The sequence below is a fragment of the Aotus nancymaae genome, unplaced genomic scaffold (assembly GCF_030222135.1).
Source record: "Aotus nancymaae isolate 86718 unplaced genomic scaffold, 86718_ANA_hifiasm-v0.15.2.pri h1tg000019l, whole genome shotgun sequence".
NCBI classification, from domain to species: domain Eukaryota; kingdom Metazoa; phylum Chordata; class Mammalia; order Primates; family Aotidae; genus Aotus; species Aotus nancymaae.
This window is the reverse complement of record NW_026988431.1, coordinates 48,530,311-48,551,764: the sequence shown is the minus strand read 5'-3', so window position 1 is coordinate 48,551,764 and position 21,454 is coordinate 48,530,311. Positions and strand designations below refer to the sequence as shown.

At 40.1% G+C, this 21,454-nt stretch overlaps 1 protein-coding gene across 3 annotated transcripts in view; it reads left to right on the top strand.

The window, feature by feature from the left end:
• PLCH1 (phospholipase C eta 1) overlaps positions 1–21,454 on the top strand; it is a 231,552-nt gene that overhangs the window by 175,954 nt on the left and 34,144 nt on the right. For all 3 annotated transcript variants that reach the window (XM_012447394.3, XM_064378846.1, XM_012447398.3), the window contains 2 exons: positions 93–264; positions 18,667–18,774. In XM_012447394.3, the coding sequence (XP_012302817.2) occupies positions 93–264; positions 18,667–18,774 (280 nt within the window). The remainder of the gene's footprint in view (positions 1–92; positions 265–18,666; positions 18,775–21,454) is intronic.

Sequence of the window (21,454 nt, the reverse complement as noted above, 5' to 3'; positions counted from 1 at the left end):
TTGTAAGAACACAATGAATACTGCATCATTTCCAAAAATCCCTGTGAGTTGCCTGCACCTAATGCCTCTGGAATGTGTTGCTGTTTTCTCAGGTTTCCGGTTATATTGTCTATCGAGAATCACTGCAGTATCCAGCAGCAAAGGAAGATTGCTCAGTACCTGAAAGGAATATTCCGAGACAAACTGGACCTGTCATCTGTTGATACAGGGGAGTGCAAGCAGCTTCCAAGCCCTCAAAGTTTGAAAGGCAAAATCCTAGTGAAGGTAATTACCTCAAGTAATGCAATAAAAAACATTCATTATCAGCTAAGCCTGCCCTCCCTTAAAGAATAAAAACTGGTTTCAAAAGAGAATAATAATTAGAATCAATACATGAAGGATTGTCTAGATCTATGTATGTACCTTATTTCAATTTATTTATAGTCGTGTCTTCAGAAGAAGCTTATTGTTAACTGAGCACATATTTTGAGATTGTTCTTATGAAGTGAAAACATCAATACTGTAAGCCAAATGTTTGATATTTTAGTCTGTAATAGTTCACATTAGAGAGAAATGCATGTATAGGAGTGTGAGGTTCAGGAAAGGAGAGGCTCCTTGTATCCCTATCTGAAAGCATTTCTTTCAGATTTTTTTTCCCATTTCAAGCTCCAATAACTGTTTGTCAGAAAAAAAAAAAAAAAAAAAGCTTCATGGTTGATCAGTCTTGGTTATGCAAGTGAGAAGAGCTCACTTCAAAGAGGAACATAGGCACAGACATAATGCCCCACAGGACTCATGTACATGTGAAAGAGCAGTAGGTGAACAGAATGACATTTCATAAACAGATTTTCTGAAGGAGGAAACTTACTACAAGAAATGTTATTAATGCAAAGAATAGCCAGAAAGGCAGTTCTTTGAGTTTTCAGATCACTGACTTTGTGGTTTTACTTATTTCCAGTGAATTTTGTGTGTTTGTATGAAAACCACCTTGGGTGGCCACGTTATTTTGTGATTAAAAATGTAAAGAAAAGCAATAGGGTATTAAAATTCAAACTGGATCATATTTTACCTAAAAGAGTTGTGTATGAAAAAACGAGTATCACGTGGGAAGAGTAGGAAAGTCAAGGAGACAAGGTAATTTCATGGCAGAACTTCAACTGGGGTTTTAAGGGAGGGCAGCACATGGAAAAGATGGAAAATATTAATTCTTAGAATTGGTCAAAACCTGTTTTCTACCAATTAAATGAAATTACAGATTCTGAATACATCAAAAAAGTGTTGCTAGGCATTTGTATACATAAAGGCATTTTGAATAAAAGCTCCGTATATGCAAGAGATAACATGAAGGCCAATTTGCCCAAGTCTTGCTAAAGCAAATTTTTATAGTAAAAATTGATTTCTGGGTTAGAAGATGAAATGTCATCTTTGTAGCCTTGTAAATGTTTCTACTTCCTAAATGTTCTTTAGTCAGCAGTCAGGAAGTTAAATGCAGAATAAATCCATTTGATTGAAATCTTTCTCTTTTGGACAGTGGAAATTACAGTGGATATTTAATGTGAACTAATTGAGTCTCCTCTGCATAACTGGGCTTTGAGTTATTTGACACAGAATATCCCAGGGCTTATGGCATTGGGATGAATCAGAGGCAGAGTCACTCATGGGAAGCGGTGGCAGCAATGTCAACTGCAAATATTTCAAGGTCATCTGAGATCCATTCACTAATAGTTATGTTGTTTAGACTTTAAGGAGCTTGCCTGTGTCTGTGGACCAGCACCAACCCCATTTAAACCAAAAAACGAGGCAACTGATTTCCTGTGTTCCTTTAATATCAGAGCCATCTCTGATTAAAAAGGGAGCATTTCTATGGCTACTTACCACTTTGGAGATTGACAAGTTGTTTATTATTACATCTGTTAAGCACATACTCTCCAATCATGCAGGCATACACATTTATATATATGTAAATTTTCAGATGAAATACAAGAAAACTTCATTTTATTGCATTTCACTTTATTGCATTTCACAGACACTCCATTTTTTGTTTTTTTGTTGTTGACAAATTGAAGGTTTGTGGCAACTCTGTGTCAAGCAAGTCTTTTGGCACCATTTTCCCAAAAGCTTGGGTTCACTTTGTGTCTCTGTGTCACATTTTGGTAATTCTTGCTCTATTTAAAACTTTTTCATTATTATTGTATCTGTTATGGTGATCTGTGATCAGTGATCTTTGATGTTACTATAGTAATTGTTTTGGCGAGCCACAATCCCTGCCCATATAAGACAGCAAACTTAATTGATAAGTGTGTGTGTACTGACTGCTCCATGGACCACCTGATTCCCCATCTCTTTCCCACTCCTCAGTCCTCCCTGTTTCCTGAGACATAACAGTGTTGCAATTAGGCCAATCGAGAATCCTACAATGGTCTCCAAGTGTTCAAGTAAAAGGAAACTCACATGTCTCTTACTTTTTAAAAAATTTTATGTATTTATCTATTTATTTATTATTTCAATAGGTTTTATGGGAGCAGGTAGTGTTTGGTTACATGGATAAGTTTTTTAGTGGTGATTTCTGAGATTTTGGTGTACTCATCGACTGAGCAGTGTACATTGTACCCAATGTGCAGTCTTTTATCCCTCACCCTCTCTCACTTTTCCACCCCGAGTCCCCAAAGTCCATTATATCATTCTTGTGCCTTTGTGTCTTCATAGTTTAGCTTCCACTTATAAGTGAGAACATGTGATTTTTTGTTTTCCATCCCTGAGTTATTTCACTTAGAATAGTGATCTCTATCTCCATCTAGGTTGCTGCACATGCCATTATTTCATTCTTCTAATGGCTGAGTAGTATCCCATGGTGTATATATGTATACCACATTTTCTTTATCCACTCGTTGATTGATGGGCATTTGGACTGGTTCCATATTTTTGCAATTGTGAAGAGTGCTGCTATGACCATGTATGTACAACTGTCTTTTTAATATAATGACTTCTTTGCCTCTTGGTAGATCCCAGGAGTTATCTACCAAGAAGAAAATATTTACTTTTAGTTCTTTAAGGAATCTCCACACTGTTTTCCATAATGGTTGTACTAGTTTCCATTCCCTCCAACAGTGTAAAAGTATTCTGTTTTCACCAGATCTATACCAACATCTATTATTTTTTTATTTTGTGATTATGGCCATTCTTGCAGGAGTAAGGTGGTATCTCATTGTGGTTTTGATTTGCATTTCACTGGTTATTAGTGATGTTGAGCATTATGTTTGTTGACCATTTGTATACCTTTTTTTTTGAGAATTGTCTATTCATGTCCTTAGCCCACTTTTTGATTGTATTATTTGTCTTTTTCTTGCTGATTTGTTTGAGTTCCTTGTAGATTCTAGATATTACTCCTTTGTCGGATACATAGTGTGTGAAGATTCTCTCCTACTCTTTGAGTTGTCTGTTTACTGATTATTTCTTTTGCTGTGCAGAAGTTATTTAGTTTAATTAAGTCCCATCTATTTATCTATGTTTTTGTTTCATTTGCTCTTGGGTTCTTGGTCGTGAAGTCTTTGCCTAAGCCAATGTCTAGAAGGGTTTTTCTGATGTTAAGTTTTAGAATTTATATGGATTCAGGTCTTAGGTTTAAGTCTTACAGGTTTTTCTTTATAGATTACCTAATGCTTTTGCCTCACAGCTCTTAAGATTCTTTCTTTCATCTTGACTTTAGATAACCTGATGACTATGTGTCTAGATGATGATCTTTTTGTGATGAATTTTCTAGGTGTTCTTTGAGCTTCTCATATTTGGTTGTCTAGATCTCTAGCAAGGTTAGGAAAGTTTCCCTTGATTATTCCCTCAAATAGGTTTTCCAAACTATGAGATTTATTTTCTTCCTTGGGAACACCAATTATTCTTAGATTTGTTCATTTAACATAATCCTAAACATCTTCAAGGCTTTGTTCATTTTTTTTAAATTCTTTTTTCTTTGTCTTTGTCAGATTGGGTTAATTCAAAAGCCTTGTCTTCAAGCTTTGAAGTTCTTTCTTCTACTTGTTTGATTCTATTGTTGAAAGTTTCCAGTGTATTTTGCATTTCTCTAAGAGTATCTTTTATTTTTAGAAATTGTGATTGTTTTATATTGATGCTGTTTGTTTCTCTGGATACTTTTTTCATCCATAGTCTGTATTACTTGTGAATTTCTTTAAATTGGTTTTCACCTTTCTCTGGTGCATCCATGAGTAGCTTAATTGTCAACCTTCTGAATTCTTTTTCTGGCAAGTTAGAGATTTCTTTGGTTTGGATCCATTCTTGGTGAGCCATTGTGATCTTTTGAGGGTGTTAAAGAATTTTGCTTTTTTATATTGCTAGAATTGTTTTTCTGGTTCCTTTTCATTTGGATAGACTATGTCAGAGGGAAGATATGCATTGAAAGGCTGGTGTTCAGATTCTTTTGTCCCATGGGGGTGGTATTCTAATGTGGTGCTCTCTCCTTTCCCCTAGGGATGAAGCTTCCTGAGAGCCTGACTGCAGTGATTATAGTTGCTCTTCTGGGTCTAGCCACCTAGTGGGGCTACCCGGCTTCAGCCTGGTACTCAGGAATGTCTGCAAAGAGTCCTGTTATGTGATCTTTCTTCAGGTCTTTCAGCCATGGATACCAGCACCTTCTGTGGTGGAGGTAGCAGGGGAGTGAAGTAGACTCTGTAAAGATCCTTGGTTATAGTTTTGTTTAGCATGCTGGTTTTCTCAAATGCTGGTTGTGCTAGTGGTTGGTTGTCCTCCAGCCAGGAAGTGGCACTTTTAAGAGAGCATCAGCTGATACAAGCTTGCCCTAAGGTTGCCTGAATACATCTTTGGATTTCTCAGGCAATGGGCAGAGCCATAGAGCTCTCAAGGGATTATGTCTTTTGTCTTCAGCTACCATGAGGGGTAGAGAAAGACCATGAGTTGGGTGCAGGATTAGATATGTCTAAACTCAGACTCTCCTTGAGTGAGGCTTGCTGTGGCTGCTGTGGAGGATGGGAGTGTGGTACTCACTCAAGTTCAATGGAGTTATGTTCCCAGGGGTATTATGGCTGCCTCTGCTGCATCATACAGGTTACCAGGGAAGTGGGGAAAACTGGCAGTAACAGGCCTCACCTAATTCCCACTCAGCTAGCAAGGCCAGTCTCATTCCACCACCAGCATGGAGTTTATATCCAGGCAGCTCATGAGCAGGGCTGAGATCTTGCCCCAGACTGTAAGCCTCCCCACTGAGAGAGCAAGCAGGCCTTTTAGGCCCCACACCTCCCCACCTGCCATGGCCTCTGTGCTCACATCTGCACTTCCTGTTTTCTCCCATCCCTGCCCCCAAATTCTGCCCATAAATGTTCATGCTTGGTTGTAATTATTGCAGAGATCATCTCGAAGTTTCCTTCTCCCTGTGGTCCTTCCCCAATTCCACTGGTAGCCCTCCCCAAAGACCCCCGTGGACAAAGTCAGAAATGATTTCCCTGAGTACAGGGAGTACCCACAGGGCTCTCCCTGCTGCTTCTTCTACTTTCATATTTTGCTCAGCTCTCTAAATTCATTTCAGTTCTCTCTAAGGCCAAATCCTTCTCTCATTTTATTAGTCTGTTTTCAAACTGCTATAAAGAAATACCTGACACAGAGTAATTATAAAGGAAAGAGGTTGGGTTTAATTGACTCACAGTTCCACAGGCTTAACAGAAAGCATGGCTAGGAGGCCTCATAAAACTTACAGTCATGGCAGAAAGCAAAGAGGAAGCAGGCACCTTCTTCACAAGGTGACAGGAGACAGAAAAGTGAACAGTGAAGGGAGAAGAGCCTCTTATAAAGTGATTAGATCTCATGAGAACTCACTATCATGAGAACAGCATGGGGAAACTCCCCCCATGATCCAATTACCTACCAGGTCTCTCCCCAGACATGTAGGTATTATGAGGATTATGATTCAAGATGATATTTGGGTGGGAACACAGCCAAACCATATCATTCTGCTCCTGGCTGCTCCCAAAACTCATGTCCTCACATTTCAAAACACAATCATGCCTTTCCACCAGCCCCCCAAAGTCTTACCTCATTCCAGCATTAACCCAAAAGTCCAAGTCCAAAGTCTCATCTGTGACAAGGCAAGTCCCTTCTGTCTAGGAGCTTGCAAAATCAAAAGCAAGTTAGTTACTTCCAATATACAATGGGGATACAGGCATTGGATAAATGCTCCCATTCCAAAAGGGAGAAATTGGACAAAATAAAGGAGCTACAGGCTCCATGCAAGTCCAAAATCCAACAGGGAAGTCATTAAATCTTTTTTTTTTTTTTTTTTTTTTTTAAGAAAGAAAGAAAAAGGGGGAGAGAGAACAGGATTCTTGCTCTATTGCACAGGCTGGAATGCAATCTAAAAATAAGTATTAAAAATCTCTTTTATGCTGATAATTGTGCTTAACAACGGAGACAGGAAGGAATAAAGGAAGAAAATAACAAACAGCCAACCAATATTTCATTTAAGTCTGTGAAATGCTATGCAAATGCTGAAGAGTGATTTACTTCCAATTATGTAGTCACTTTCAAAATAGGTGTAATATGATACTGAGAGAAATGTATGTTCTGTGGACCTGGGGTGGATTCTATAAATATTCACTAAGTTTACTTATTCCAGGTCTAAGTTCAAATCGTAGATGTCCCTATTAATTTTCTATGTCGTTGATCCGTCGAAAATTAACAATGTGGTGTCAAAATCTCCAGCTATTATTGTGCGGGAGTCCAGGTCTCTTTATAAGTCATTAAGAACTTGCCTTATGTATCTGGGTGCTCCTGTATTGGGTGCATATATATTTATAATCATTAACTCCTGTTGCTGCATTGGTCCTTTTACCATTATGTAATGTCCTTCTTTGTTTCTTTTAGTCTTTGTTGCTATTAAAGTCTATTTTGTGAGAGACGAAAGTTACAACTCCTGTTTTTTTTTTTTTTTGCTCTCCATTTAATTGGTGAATCATCCTCCATCCCTTTGTTTTAAATCTTTGTATGTCGTTGCTTGTGAAATAGATCTGGATACAGCATACGGATGGGTTTTGACTTTTTATTCAATTTACCTGTCTGTGTCTTTGATTGGGGCATTTAATCCATTTAAATTTAGAATTAATATTAATATTTGTGAGTTCAATATTGTCATTTGATGCTAGCTGGCTATTTTGCCCATTGGTTGATGTAGATTCTTCATTATAGAGATACTCTTTACATTTTGGTAAGTTTTTGGGATGACTGATACTGGTTGTTCCTTTCTGTTTGTAGTGCTTCTTTCAGAAGCTCTTGTAAAGCAGGCCTGGTGGTGATGAAATCTCTGAGTGCTTGCTTGTTTGTGAAAAATTTTATTTTTCCTTTGCTTATGAAGCTTAGTTTGGCGGGATATGAGATTCTGGGTTGAAAATTCTTTTCTTTGAGGATATTGAATATTGACCCCCACTCTCTTCTTGTTCGTAGGGTTTCTGGTGAGAGGTCTGCTGTGAGTCTGATAGGCTTCCCTTTATGGGTAACATGACCTTTCTCTCTAGCTGCCCTTAGAATTTTCTCCTTTATTTCAACCCTAGTGAATCTAGCGATTATGTGTCTTGGAGTTGCTCTACTTGAGGAATATCTTTGTGGTGTTCTCTGGATTAGCCGGAGTTGAGTTTTGTCCTGCCTTACTAGATTAGGAAAGTTTTCCTGAATAATATCCTGAAGAATATTTTCCAACTTGGGTTCATTCTCTTCATGACATTCAGGTATCCCTATCAATCGTAAATTAGGTCTTTTTACATGGTCCCATATTTCTTGGAGACTTTGCTCATTCCTTTTTACTCTTTCTTCTCTAATCTTGTCTTCTTGTTTCATTAAGTTGGTCTTCGACCTCTGATATCCTTTCTTCTGCTTGATCAATTTGACTGTTAAAACCTGTGCATACTTCACGGAGTTCTCCCATTGTATTCTTCAGTTCCATTAATTCACTTATATTCCTCTCTAAGTTGTCTATTCTCGTTAGGATTTCGTCAAACCTTTTTTCAAGGTTCTTAGTTTCTTTACATTGGGCTAGAACATGTTCTTTTAGCTCACAGAAGTTTCTTATTATCCACCTTCTGAAGCCTAATTCTGTTAATGGAACACACTCATTCTCCATCAGGCCTTGTTCTCTTGTTGATGAGGAACTGTGATCCCCTGTAGAGGGAGAGGCATTCTGATCTTGGGTATTCTCAGCCTTTTTACACTGGTTTCTTCCCATTATTGTGAGTTCATCCACCTGTCATCTTTGTAATTGCCTACTTTCAAATTAGGTCTCTGAGTGGATGTCCAACTTGTTGATTCCCAGCACTGAAATCTGAGCAACCCACTGCGCCAGCTAAAACAGCAGCATTAAGATTCGTGGTGTTTTTCTGCCTGGGAATCTCCAGTCTGGCTTCCCTCTTGAGTCCCTTCTTTAATCAGGTAAATGGGCGACTCTGCCTTCCTGGAGCTCCAAACGTTGACCAAAAGGGGACCCAGTCCCGTTTACTCTGCACCAAGAACCGCCGTGCCGCGGCACTGGCAAAACTGCCATGCTGGCCACAAGAGTTGCCCTGGTGACCCGTGGGGCTCCTCCGCTGGGAATCTTCTGGTCCATGGGTAACAAAAATTCATCTGAAAATGTGGTGTCCTCTTGTTCTGTGCATTTTCTCTGGGAGCTACAATCCCGAGCTGCTAGTGATCAGCCATCTTGGATCTCTCTCTGGGAAGTCATTAAATCTTAAAGCTCCAATATAATCTCCTTTGATTCTGTGTCTCAGATCCAGGTCATGCTGATGCAAGAGGTGGGCTCCTATGGTCTTGGGTGGCTCCTCCCCTGTGGCTTTGCAGGGCATAATTCCCCTCCCAGCTGCTTTCACAGGATGGCATTGAATGTCTGCAGCCTTTCCAGGCACACAGTGCAAGCTGTCAGTGGCTCTATGATTCTGGGGTCTGGAGGACAGTGGCTCTCTTTTCACAGCTTTACTACACAGTGGTCCAGTGGGGATTTTGTGTGGGGATTCCAACTCCACATTTCTCTTCCACACTACTCTAGCAGAGATTCTCCATGAGGGCTCCACCCCTTCAGCAGACTTCTGCTTGGGCATCCAGGTGTCTATGTACATCCTCTGAAATCTAGGCACAGGTTCTCAAACCTCAGTTCTTGACTTCTGTGCACTTGCAGGCCCAACACCATGTGGAAACTTCCAAGGCTTGGGGCTTGCACTCTGTAAAGCAATGGCCTGAGCAGTACTTTGGCCCCTTTTAGCCATGGCTAGGATGCAGGGTGCCAAGTCCCAATGCTGCACAGAGCAGTAGCAGGGCCCTTGGCCTGGCCCACTAAACCATTTTTTTCCACCTAGGCCTCTGGGTCTGTGATAGGAGGGGCTGCCATGGAGGTCACTGACATGTCCTGGAGACATTTTTCCCCATTGTCTTGGCAACTAACATTCAGCTCCTTTTTAGTTATGCAACTTTCTGCAGTCAGCTTGAATTTTTCCCCAGAGAATGGGTTTTTGTTTTTTCTTTTCTTTTTTTTTTGAGATGGAGTTTTGATCTTGCTGCCTAGGCTGGAGTGCAATGGTGTGATCTCAGTTCACTGCAACCTCCACCTCCTGGGTTCAAGCGACTTTCCTGCCTCAGCCTCCCAAATAGCTGGGATTACAGGCATGTGCCAACATGCCAAGCTAATTTTGTACTTTTAGTAGAAACAAGGTTTCACCATGTTGCTCAGGCTGATCTCTAACTACTAACCTCAGGTGATCCACCTGCGTCAGCCTCCCAAAGTGCTGGGATAATAGGCATGAGCCATCATGCCCTGCTGGATTTTTCTTTTCTATTGCATCATCAGGCTGCAAATTTTCCATACTTTTATGCTCTACTTTCCTTTTAAACATAAGTTCCAATTTCAGATCATCTCTCTCAAGTTCAAAGTTTTACAGCTCTTTAGGGCAGGGGCAAAATACCACCAGTCTCTTTACTAAAGCATAGCAAGACTGACCTTTGCTCTGGTTTCCAAAAAGTTCCTCATCTCCATCTGAGACCACCTCATCCTGGACTTCATGGTTCACATCACTATCAGCATTTTGGTCCAAACCATTCAACAAGTCTCTAGGAAGCTCCAAATTTTCCCGCATCTTCCTATTTTCTGAACCTTCCAAACTGTTCCAACCTCTGCTTGTTACCTAGTACCAAAGTAAATTCCACATTTTCAAGTATTTTTATAGACGTACCCTACTCTCTGCAGTACCAATTTACTGTATTAGTCCATTTTCATACTGCTATAAAGAAATACCCGAGACTGGGTAATTATAAAGGAAAGAGGTTTAATTGACTCACTGTTTCTCAGGCTTAGCAGGAAGCATGGCTAGGAGGCTTCATGAAACCTATAATCATAGCAGAAGGTAAAGAGGAAGCAGGCACCTTCTTCATAAGATGGCAGGGGAGAGAAGAGTAAGCAGTGAATTGGGAAGAGCCCTTTATAAAGCCACCAGGTCTCTTGAGAACTCATTCATTATCACAAGAACAGCATGGGGTATCTGCCCCCATAGTCCAATCACCTCCCACCAGATTTCTCCCTAGTCACGTGGGTATAATGGGGATTACAATTCAAAGTAAGATTTGGGTGGGGACACAGCAAAACCATATCACCTGTGATCTAGATTCTCAGGTGTCCCAGTGAGGATGTGTGTTCGGTGGTGGACTTTCCTCCCTCACACTTTGGACACTCACAGTTTTTCAACTGTCTCACAGAGCTTGGAGCAGCAATTCGCTTCCTTCAAAGGGTCTGTGAACTCTTTTGGTTTTCCTGGTATGTTTCTGCAGTAGTTCTTGTAGCACAAATTCATGGTTTGAGTCTCCACATGCTGTTCCATTGTCCAATTGGGGGCTACAAGTTAGTCCTGACTCCTAGCTGTCGTTGTCCTCTGGCATCTCCACGTGTCTCTCATTTTCAATCAAAACCTAGAAATGTTTAAGCTTAATGAGAAAGGTATGTTAAAAGACAAGATAGGCCGAAAGCTAGGCCTCTTGTACCCAGGAGTTAGCCAGTTTGTGTATGCAAAAGAAAAGTTCTTAAAGAAAATTAAAAGTGCTCCTTCAGTGAACAATTGATAGGAAAGCAAAATAACCTTATTGCTGATAGAAAGTTCGAGTGGTCTGGACAGATGATCAAACCAGCTACAATATTCCCTTAAGCCAAAACCCAACCCAGAGTAAGGCCTCTTAACTCTTTTCAATTTTGTGAAGACTGAGAGAGGTGAGGAAGCTGCAGAAGAAAAGTCTGGACTTAGCAGAGTTTGGTGTATGAGGTTTAAGGCAAGACTCCATTTCCATAACATAAAAGTGCAAGGTAAAGCAGCAAATGCTGGTGGAGAAGCTGCAGCAAGGGATCTGGAAGATCTAGCTAAGACAATTGATGAAGTTGGCTACGCTAAACAACAGATTTCTTTTTGTTTTTGGAGATGGAGTATCACTCTGTCACCCAGGTTGGAGTGCGGTGGTGTAGTCTCGGCTCACTACAACCTCTACCTCCTGGCTTCAAGTGATTCTCTTGCCTCAGCTTCCTGAGTAGCTGGGATTATAGGCACACACCACCATGCCTGGCTAATTTTTGTATTTTTTAGTAGAGACAGGGTTTCACCATGTTGGCCAGGCTGGTCTCGATCACCTGGCCTCAGATGATCTGCCTGCCTTAGCCTCCCAAAGTTCTGGGATTACAGGCGTGAGCCACTGTGCCCAGCCTAAACAACAGATTTTCAATGTAAACAAAACAGCCTTATATTGGGAGAAGATGCCATTTGGGACTTTAATAGCTGGAGAGGAGTGAATGTCTGGCTTCGGAGCTTCAAAGAACAGGCTGGCTCTCTTGTTAGGGGCTAATGCAGCTAATGACTTTAAGTTGAAGCCAGTGCTCATTTTTCATTCCCCAGGGCCCTTTAGAATTATGCTAAATCTACTCTGCCTGCACTATATAAATGGAATAACAAAGCCTGGATGACAGCACATATTTTTACGGCATAGTTTACTGAATGTTTTAAGTCCACTGTTGAGACTTATGGCTCAGGAAAAAAAGGATTCCTTTCAAAATATTACTACTCACTGACAATGCACCTGGTCACCCAAGGACTCTAATGAGATGTATAAGTAGATTAATGTTGTTTTCATGCCTGCTATACAACATTTATTCTGTAGCTCATTGTTCTATGTATAATTTTGACTTTCAAGTCTTATTATTTAAGAAATATACTTTATAAGCCTGTAACTGCCATAAATAGTGATTCCTTTGATAAGCCTGAGGAAACTAAATTGAAAACCTTCTGAAAAGGATTCACCATTCTAAATGCCATTAAGAACATTTGCAATTTTTTAAAGGAGGTCAACAGATTATTACTAGCAGGAGTTTAGAAGAAGATGATTCCAACTCTGATGGATGACTTTGAGGGGTTCAAGACTCAATAGAGAAAATCACTATACTTGTGTCAGAAATAACAAGAGAACTAGAATTAGAAGTGGAGCCTGAAGATGTGACTGAATTGCTGCAATCTCATGATCGAACTTGAACAGATGAGGAATTACTCATTATGAATAAGCAAAGAAAGTAGGTTCTTGAGGTGTACAAAAACTTAGTTGATAAAGCAATGGCAAGGACTTTGACTCCAATTTTGGGAGAAATTCTACTGTGGGTAGAATGCTATTAAACAGCATCACATGCCACAGAGAAATCTTTTGTGAAAGGGGAAGAGTCAATCAGTGCAGCAAACTTAATTGATGTCCTATTTGAGAAATTACCGGCCAGGTGCGGTGGCTCATGCCTGTAATCCCAACACTTTGGGAGGCCAAGGTGGGCGGATCACTTGAGGTCAATAGTTCAACACCAGCCTGACCAACATGAAGGAACCCCGTCTCTGTTTTTAAAAAATACAAAATTAGCCTGTAATACCAGCTCCTTGGGAGGCTGAGGCAGTAGAATTGCTTGAACTCGGGGTGGGGGGTTGCAGAGGTTGCAGTGAGCCAAAGTCATGCCATTATACTCCAGCCTGGGCAACAACAGCAAAACTCTGTCTCAAAAAAAAAGGAAATTGCCACAGCCACCCAACCTTCAGCAACCACCACCCTGATCAATCAGCAGCCATCAATGTTGAAACAAGACCCTCTGCCAGCAAAATGATTACAATTTGCCAAAGGTTCAGATGATCATTAGCATTTTATAGCATTAAATATTTTTAAATTAATGGATGTACTTTTTTTTAGACATAATACTATTGCATGTTTAATAGGCTACCATATAGCATAATTGTAACTTTTTTATTCACTGGGAGACCAAAAAATCTTTGGACCTCTCTTTATTGTGGTATTCATTTTATTGGCATGATCTGAAACCACACTCATAATAATTCTAAGGTATGCCTGGAAATAAATTTTCCATAGACCCTTTTTGCTGAAATAACTTTAGCTGTGTGGCCCAAGGTTCCTGCTTTTACAGATGTGAATCACAGAGTTGTTTCCATTCTCCTGGGGCTGTGCAGCCAGATGTCTTGAAGCCGAGAGGTGACCATGCTTCCAGTCCACTCTCTAGCAATATTTCCATATACCATAGACAAATTAATTCTAGAGTGTAACTGCTGCATGAAATCTATGTAGATCAGAAAGGGACCTCTGGAAGACCCCCGGGTCATTCTTCATTTACGTCAACATTGGACCACAGTTAAATTGGTTGAGCTATATAAAGTGCCATCTAAATCTATTCTATGATTTTCCTTTGGAGTGACACCATTGAAAAGAGGCCTTGAAAAACAGTGTTCCGTTGCATTGTTTTTCTTCCTATATACCTGGACAAAATATTTACCAGCCTGGAAAAATCTGGCCAAAAATATGGCTCTGATAATGCAGCGTCTTTTAATTCGATTTTTAAAGGACTGAAAATTAAGGTGTCTTATGAATACTCTGAAAGGCAGCTTTTTTCTTTGTTCCCTCACCTCTTGCCACCCTCAGATGAAGGGGAATTGAAGCTTAGTTCTGTGTCTTTAGCTGCTCAGCACCATCTGCTCATCAGTTACACTTCCCTTCCAACCAGTGGTATCACAGTAATGTGTATTAGTTGAGGATTATTATTCTTTTCATTCTTTTTCATATTTATTTTTATTCTGTTGAACATTTAAAAAATATATTGGTTTTATACTGTTTCAAAAGAGGGAATTGCTATCACTACATTTGAAATGTCTTGTGTACAGTTTCATCTTGCTGTCTGCCATGGTGCCTGAAACAAAGCTGATTCTGAATAAACAAAGAAAGTTGATGTCTTGATATCTTGTTTCTGAGTATGTCTGGTCACCTCTTAATTGAGTACCTTATTTCTGGTGTTGCCATATTATAACTACTCTACAAATGTTCCTAAAATAAAGAAAAATAGAAAAATTAACTCATTTTTAGGCGCTTTCTATATCAATAGGACCTAAAATAATATACAGAAATAAATGCCTTGATTCTGAGGTGACTTGTTATTAATGATAAATAAATTAGATCTCAACTTTTTTTGTTTTTTGGTTGGGGGAGACAGAGTCTCGCTCTGTTACCCAGGCTGGAGTGCAATGGTGCAACTTCAGCTCACTGCAACCTCCGCCTCCCAGGTTCAAGTGATTCTCCTGCCTCAGCCTCCTGAATAGCTGGGATTGCAGGCACTTGCCACCATACTTGGCTAATTTTTGTATTTTTAGTACAAACAGCGTTTCACCGCCTTGGCCAGGCTGGTCTCAAACTCCTGACTTCAGGTGATCCACCCGCCTCAGCCTCCCAAAATGCTGGGATTACAGTCATGAGCCACTGTGCCTGGCTCCAACATTTTTTTTCTTTACTTTTTTTTTTTTTTTTGAGATGAGGTCTCACTGTCACTCAGGCTGAAGAGCAGTGGCACAGTCTTGGCTCACTGCAGCCTCTACCTCCCAGGGTTCAAGCAATTCTCCTACCTCAGCCTCCCGAGTAGCTGGGATTACAGGAACCTGCCACCACACCCAGCTAATTTTTTGTGTTTTTAGTAGAGATGGGGTTTCACCATGTTGCCCAGGCTAGTCTTAAATTCCTGACCTCAGGTGATCCACCCACCTTGGCCTCCCAAAGTGCTGGGATTACAGGCATGAGGCACTATGCCTGGCCGGCCCCAACTTTTTAATCTTACAAATGCACTTCTGTAGGTTGAAGAAAATATTTACCCAAATTTCAATTGTTTAGTTTCTTAATATAGATTTTGTTTTCATTATATACATGATTTACCCAGCTTTGAAATTGTCACTAGTGCTAAGGACCTAAGGTCCAGAGCTTTGGGTATCAAGGAAGGTGCAGGAAAACTGGGAAAGACATTTCTCTGAACAGCTGACTAAGCTGATAGCCCTGTGGAGAGAGGAAGTGGATAAGGAGGGTATCCAGAATTCTGAAAGGGGTAAGAGTGGTGTGGAGAGCAGGAATACTAAAAGTCACTGAAGCTTGAGTTTAGAGATCAGCTTGGGATGATATTTAGAAGTTTATCCTTACTTTGGCTGTCAGGCATGTCAACATCCTTCCATGTTTAAGGAAGTCTCCATCCGTGTGTAGCTCAAAATTTGCTTTTACAGCCTTTCTTAGAGCTAGGGTGTGAGTACCTCATCTAGAAGCCACCAATCAAGTGAACCTGTCCCAGACATTGAAGCAGAAACTACAGTAGTAAAGTGGGACCAAGTTGAACCCGTCCTGGTGGGTGGAGGGAGTGGGGTGGACATGTTGGCAGCTACCTTTAGGGCCCACAGGCAGCACTTCTGGAAGTAGTTCCTGATGTCTATTGTGTGGATGATGGCGTGAAAGCCACTATCTCTGTGCTTAGTTGTGCTGGAAATGGTATCTTCAGTAGATTTGTTCTGCTTTATGATTTTGGTAGATGATTATGTTAGGTATCTATTGCTGCATAGCAAATTACGCCAAAATTTGGCAGCTTAAAACAAACATTGAATATCCCATAGTCCCTGTAGGTCAGGAACCTGGGTATGGCTTAGCTGGGACCTCTGCTCACCATCTCTCTTGAGGCTGTAATTAAGATGTCCTCTGGGGCTGTAGTCATCTCACGGCTGGACTCAGGGAAGCTCTGCTTCCAAGATTACTTTAGTGCTTGTTGTTGGCACATTTCAGTTCCTTTCAGGCTGTTGGCTACTGAGGCCTCTCTCACTTCCCTGCCATGTGGGTCTCTCCATAGCACAGCTTAACACCAGTGTGTGTGTGTGTGTGTGTGTGTGTGTGTACGTGTGTGTGTGTGTGTGTGTGTGTGAGAGAGAGAGAGAGACAGAGAGACAGAGAGAGAGACAGAGAGCGCTCCAGGAAAGGAGAGAAGTTTGGGGAAGCAAGCAAGTAAGAAGGTATAGTGTTTCTATAACCTGATCTCAGAAGTGACCTCCCATCACTTTTGCTGTACTCAGTTTATTAGAAGTGGGGCACTAGGTCCAGGCCATGCTCAAAGGGAGGGGATTGCAGAAGGGCTTGAATACTGAGACAGGAGACATTGGTACTATTATAGAGGCTGCCTATTACAGTGGCTTGGCCTCTTAGCCTCAGAGCCTGGTTCTGCCCCAGCTCCCACCCTCTGATTCTGGAAGCAATTTGATATTTTGGTAATAAATATTCCTTTCTGCTTGCAAGGAAGAAGCCTTAGTGATACAGATAGCTGCCCTCCAAGCCTTTCTCAGGCCCCTGGGCCTTACCCTCTGCTGCTCTTTTTAGTTTTCATTTACTCTTTTTGAATATGATTTGGGAAATGCAGGAGAGGAGAATGTAAATTCCACTCATAGTACTATTACAAAGAGATAATTACCCTTAACAATTGACCATATTTAGTTTTAGACTTTTTTGCTATTTTAAAAAAATCACTGAGATAATATTGTATGTCTAATTCTATAACTTGATTGTCTTACTATCTTAGAAGAATGTTCCCTATGAAAAAGCCCCTGATTTTTAAAGTGTATGCTTGAGTAAGTCAAGAGTGGCCTGGTCCTGGGGAAGGTGCTCAAGCTGGGCAGGAGTCTCCCTGCCTTGTCTGTGAAAGAGGGGCTTGCTAAATGCAAAGTGGGGCCTTAGTATTAAAGACACATGTAACCTGCTTAGGTGAATAAGGTGCTCTGAGGGACATTAGCATGCTTGGTGTTGTCTTAGTCCCTTTGGGCTGCTATAACAAAACCACCTTAGACTGGGCAACTTATCAACAACAGAATTCATTGCTCATGGATCTAGATGCTGGGAAGTCCAAGATTAAGGTGATGGCAGATTTGCTTGTCTGGTGAGGGCCTGTTTCTCATAGATAGTACCTACTATTTGTCCTCACATGACAGAAGGGGCAAGGGAGCTTGTTGGAGCCCTCATGACTTAGTCACTTCCCAAATGCCTCACCTCTTAATACTGGTCATATAAGGTATTAGCTCTAATACATGAACTTTGGGGGATACCAACATTCACACCATAGCAGTTGTACATAATGGGATGGAGTGGTAGTTGTTGTGATGAGTCATCTATTCTTTTTTTAATTTTTAATAAAAATAGAGATGGAGTTTTACTGTCTTGCCCAGGCTGTTCTTAAACTCCTAGCCTCAAGCAGTCTTCCTGCCTCGGCCTCCCAGGGTGTTGGGATTACAGACACTAGGGGCACTAGGCCATCATGCACAGCCAAGTCATCTATTTTTTGTGGGGGCTTCACTTTGTCACCAGGCTGGAGTGCAGTGGTACAAACATGACTCACTGCAGCCTCAACCTTCTGGGCACCAGTCATCCTCCCACCTCAGTCTCCCGCGTAGCTGGGATTGTAGGCACATGCTACCGTGCCCAGCAAATTTTTTGATTTTTTGTAGATACAGAGTCTTATTTTGTGGCCCAGGCTGGTCTTGAAATCCTACAGTCAAGCGATCCTCCCATCTCAGGCTCCCAAAGTACTGTGATTACAAGTGTGAGCCACTCAGCCTGGCTCCAAGTTCCAAGTCATCTATTCTTGAATAGAAGCCTGGTTTGAGTTTTTTAACTATAGTATCTCTAATTAATTATATTTAATTGAAAGTAATGAGACTTCCCTTTTTTGAAAGTCTCTACTTTCCCTTATTTTGCCCCTAATTCAAACTATCTGCTTTCTACTCAGTGTAATGATTAGCCAAAGATAGCACATTTTATTTTCATTTTTTACTTTTCAAAAATGATTTTTAATTGTGGTAAAATACATGTGACCTACAATCTACGTAACATCTTAACCATTTTTAGGTGTATACAGTAAACTGTTTTTAAGTGTGTTCAATAGTATTAAATACATTCACATTGTGTGCAACCAATTTCCAAAACTCTTTATTTTGTGAAACTGAAACTCTATACCTATTCAGCAACAACCCACCTACCTTCAGCCCTTGGCCATTACCATTCTACTTTCTGTCTCTATGAATTTGAGTATATGAATTTGATCTAAATGGAATCATGCAATACACTTGCTTTTATGTCTAGCTTATTTCAATTAGCATAATGCCTTCAAGGTTCATTCATTTTGTAATATGTATGAGAATTTCTTCTTAAAGGCTAAGATTCCATAGTATGTACATATATATTTTGTTTATCCTTTCATCTGTCAATGGATACTTGGGTTACTTCTACTTTTGGCTATTGTGAGTTTATTCTCATTTTTAAATGGGATGTTTTATTCCATTTCAGGGTAAGAAGTTGCCTTATCACCTTGGGGATGATGCAGAGGAAGGGGAAGTTTCCGATGAGGACAGCGCAGATGAAATTGAAGACGAGTGCAAATTCAAGCTCCATTATGTAAGTTGTAAGCGTGACCATAATTTTTATCTTTGATATGCTGTATTAAAATGGAGCTCCAAGTTGCTGCCATATTGGAAGCCTCATAATTACTGTGGCTGTGGTGTAGAAAGGATATTCATTGAAAATTACTTTGTTTGCTGGCACACAGACAGTTGAGTATTTGTTGAATGAATGAGTCAAGGATTCTTGTGTCTGAATGTTGGAAGGAATTTTAGTTATTAATTCATACAACCCTCTCTCCAGGGATAAATTTTTTATTACAAATTCAAAAATCAAATTGTGGTTGGAAATGTTACTGTCTTTGATAATAAAAGCTGGCTTTACTTTAGCATTGCCTTCCCCACCTCATGCTAGCAGCCCCCCCATGATCCCTGTCAAGACTGGCTGGAGGAACCCTATCTGCATGTGTGCCTGCTTCCCTGGGATGCCCATCCCCTCTCTAAGAAAATATACCTTGAACCAGAGGGATTTCCAAGCCCTTCCAGACATGGAACTCTTGGCTAAATCTTTAATTTGCCAAGTCTTCAATAAAGTGTCATAGAATAGTTACTTACTTGGTATGTCAGCCCCCTTTTCTAGATGAAGGAGCCTCCTTTGTAGGAAAGCATCATTTAGCTAGGTGATCCAAGGGAAATACAAACCTGAGGGAAACATAAGACTTAAAAAGATGCCTCACTGTTCCTTTCTATAACTCATGTGACTGCTCAAATCACACAGCAACCTGAGAGTAGCGCACGCTGATGATAGTTTGGTATAGAATTTTATTTCTACGTAAAACAGTTAGTCCTCTAGATATCAGGACTATGATTCTGCCCTCTAGAAAAAAACAACAGAGAAATTTTGTATAAATTCTTGCGATTTACACCATTTCCCTGAATTCAGTTATGACATTGTTAACAACAGTTCACTCTTCCAGATAATTCTGTGATGCCTTTCTTGTAGTTGTGAAAATGAGCTGGCATTATTTTCAAAGGGGAGAAGAGCTTAATGACAGCCGAAGTCTCAGCAGACACTTCTTTCTTGGCTTTAATTCCCTTTAAATGGGCTAAATGGAGAAGATTCAGCTTGAAGTGGAAAGGAAAAATTACAATCTGTATTATTCTCTTGCCTTTTAATAGTTTATGTTAGCAAAATTAAATACCATTAATTAATAGGACTATGGTTACAGAAAGTCTAAATAGATTTATATGATTGAATACTATGTTATGTAATTATACAGTTAATATTTTAGATGGTTGCTTTCTTCTCTTCTAGGTATTTATTTTTATAATCAATTATTTATGATTATGGATAATTTAGCTTTGTTTTGTTTTGTTTTGAGATGGAGTTTCACTCTTGTTGTCCTGGCTGGAGTGCAATGGCGTGATCTTGGCTCACTGCAACCTCTGCCTCCTGGGTTCAAGTGATTCTCCTGCCTTAGCCTCTCGAGTAGCTGGGATTACAGGCATGTGCCACCCAGGTTATTTTTGTCTTTTTAGTAGAGATGGAGTTTCTCCATGTTGGTCAGGCTGGTTTTGAACTCCTGACCTCAGGTGATCCACTCACCTCAGCCTCCCAAAGTGCTGGGATTACAGGCATGAGCCACCGTGCCTGGCCAATTTAGTGCTTTTTGTTGTTGTTTTTTAGCATTCCTTTATAAACCAGATTTTTGTCTCTAATTTTTATCATTTTGTGTTTTGTTTTCTAGATCTCTTGGTTGCCAGCCATAATGTAGATCTATCATTCACTCAGCTACTTCATTTTTCTTCTGTTGCCAGTGAGCCCTCCAACTTCCTACATTCAATATATGTAATTACGCAAAAAATAGTTAGCTAGAGTCTTATGGGAATAAATAAATAATTTCACCTGTGAAACATCCAACTGGATTCCTCTTTTCTTTACTAAGAGTAGTTGATTTCTAGAAACTCACATCAGGAGATGGTTTAGAACATGATTCCATGGAGTTAGATAGTATCTTTCATTTGGATTCTTTGGTTTGGCCCTAAGTGAAAGTAGAGCACCTTAACTGTAAAGGTTTACAGGTGTCTCTTTGTTATATTTTGGCAGAGGAAAGAAATAAATCAGCATTGGAGAAATATTTTGTAGGAGTTTTTACTTTACCATTTCAAACTGGTTTTTGCTATTTTTGAGCTCTTCTGAGAAAAGGCAATACTGTGTTTAGAAAGCCAAAGTGTTATCTTGTAATCAGACCGTTTATAGTCCTGTTGTTGGCAGAGAGCTCAAATGCCTTATCTGAGTGGCGAATTTATAATAAATTGCCTGATAAATGAAATGCCTGATCATACACCTTTTCTGCAAAAGAGGGTGTACTTTGGATAGTTTATGTGAACCAATAATTATCTTAGAGGAAGCTCTTAACCTCAGTTTTAAATTGACAGAATGTGGTTAGATTTATAAGTTATATCTGAATTATTGCAGTAAGCACAGATTTTAACTTTGCATTTATTTACACTGGAACACCAACTCTCATGAGGTCATATGAAATTCATTCACACCTTCAATAAACTTTTATTAAACATTCCTGTTGGACATGTGCTCCTCACTGTTGTGGGTATTGGAGAATATATCAGTAACAAAATAGACAAAAATCCTTGCCTCCGTGGAGTTTACACATCAATGGGAGAGGAAGAAGATAGACAAGAAACAAGACAAATAAGCAAAATATATGGTGTACTGG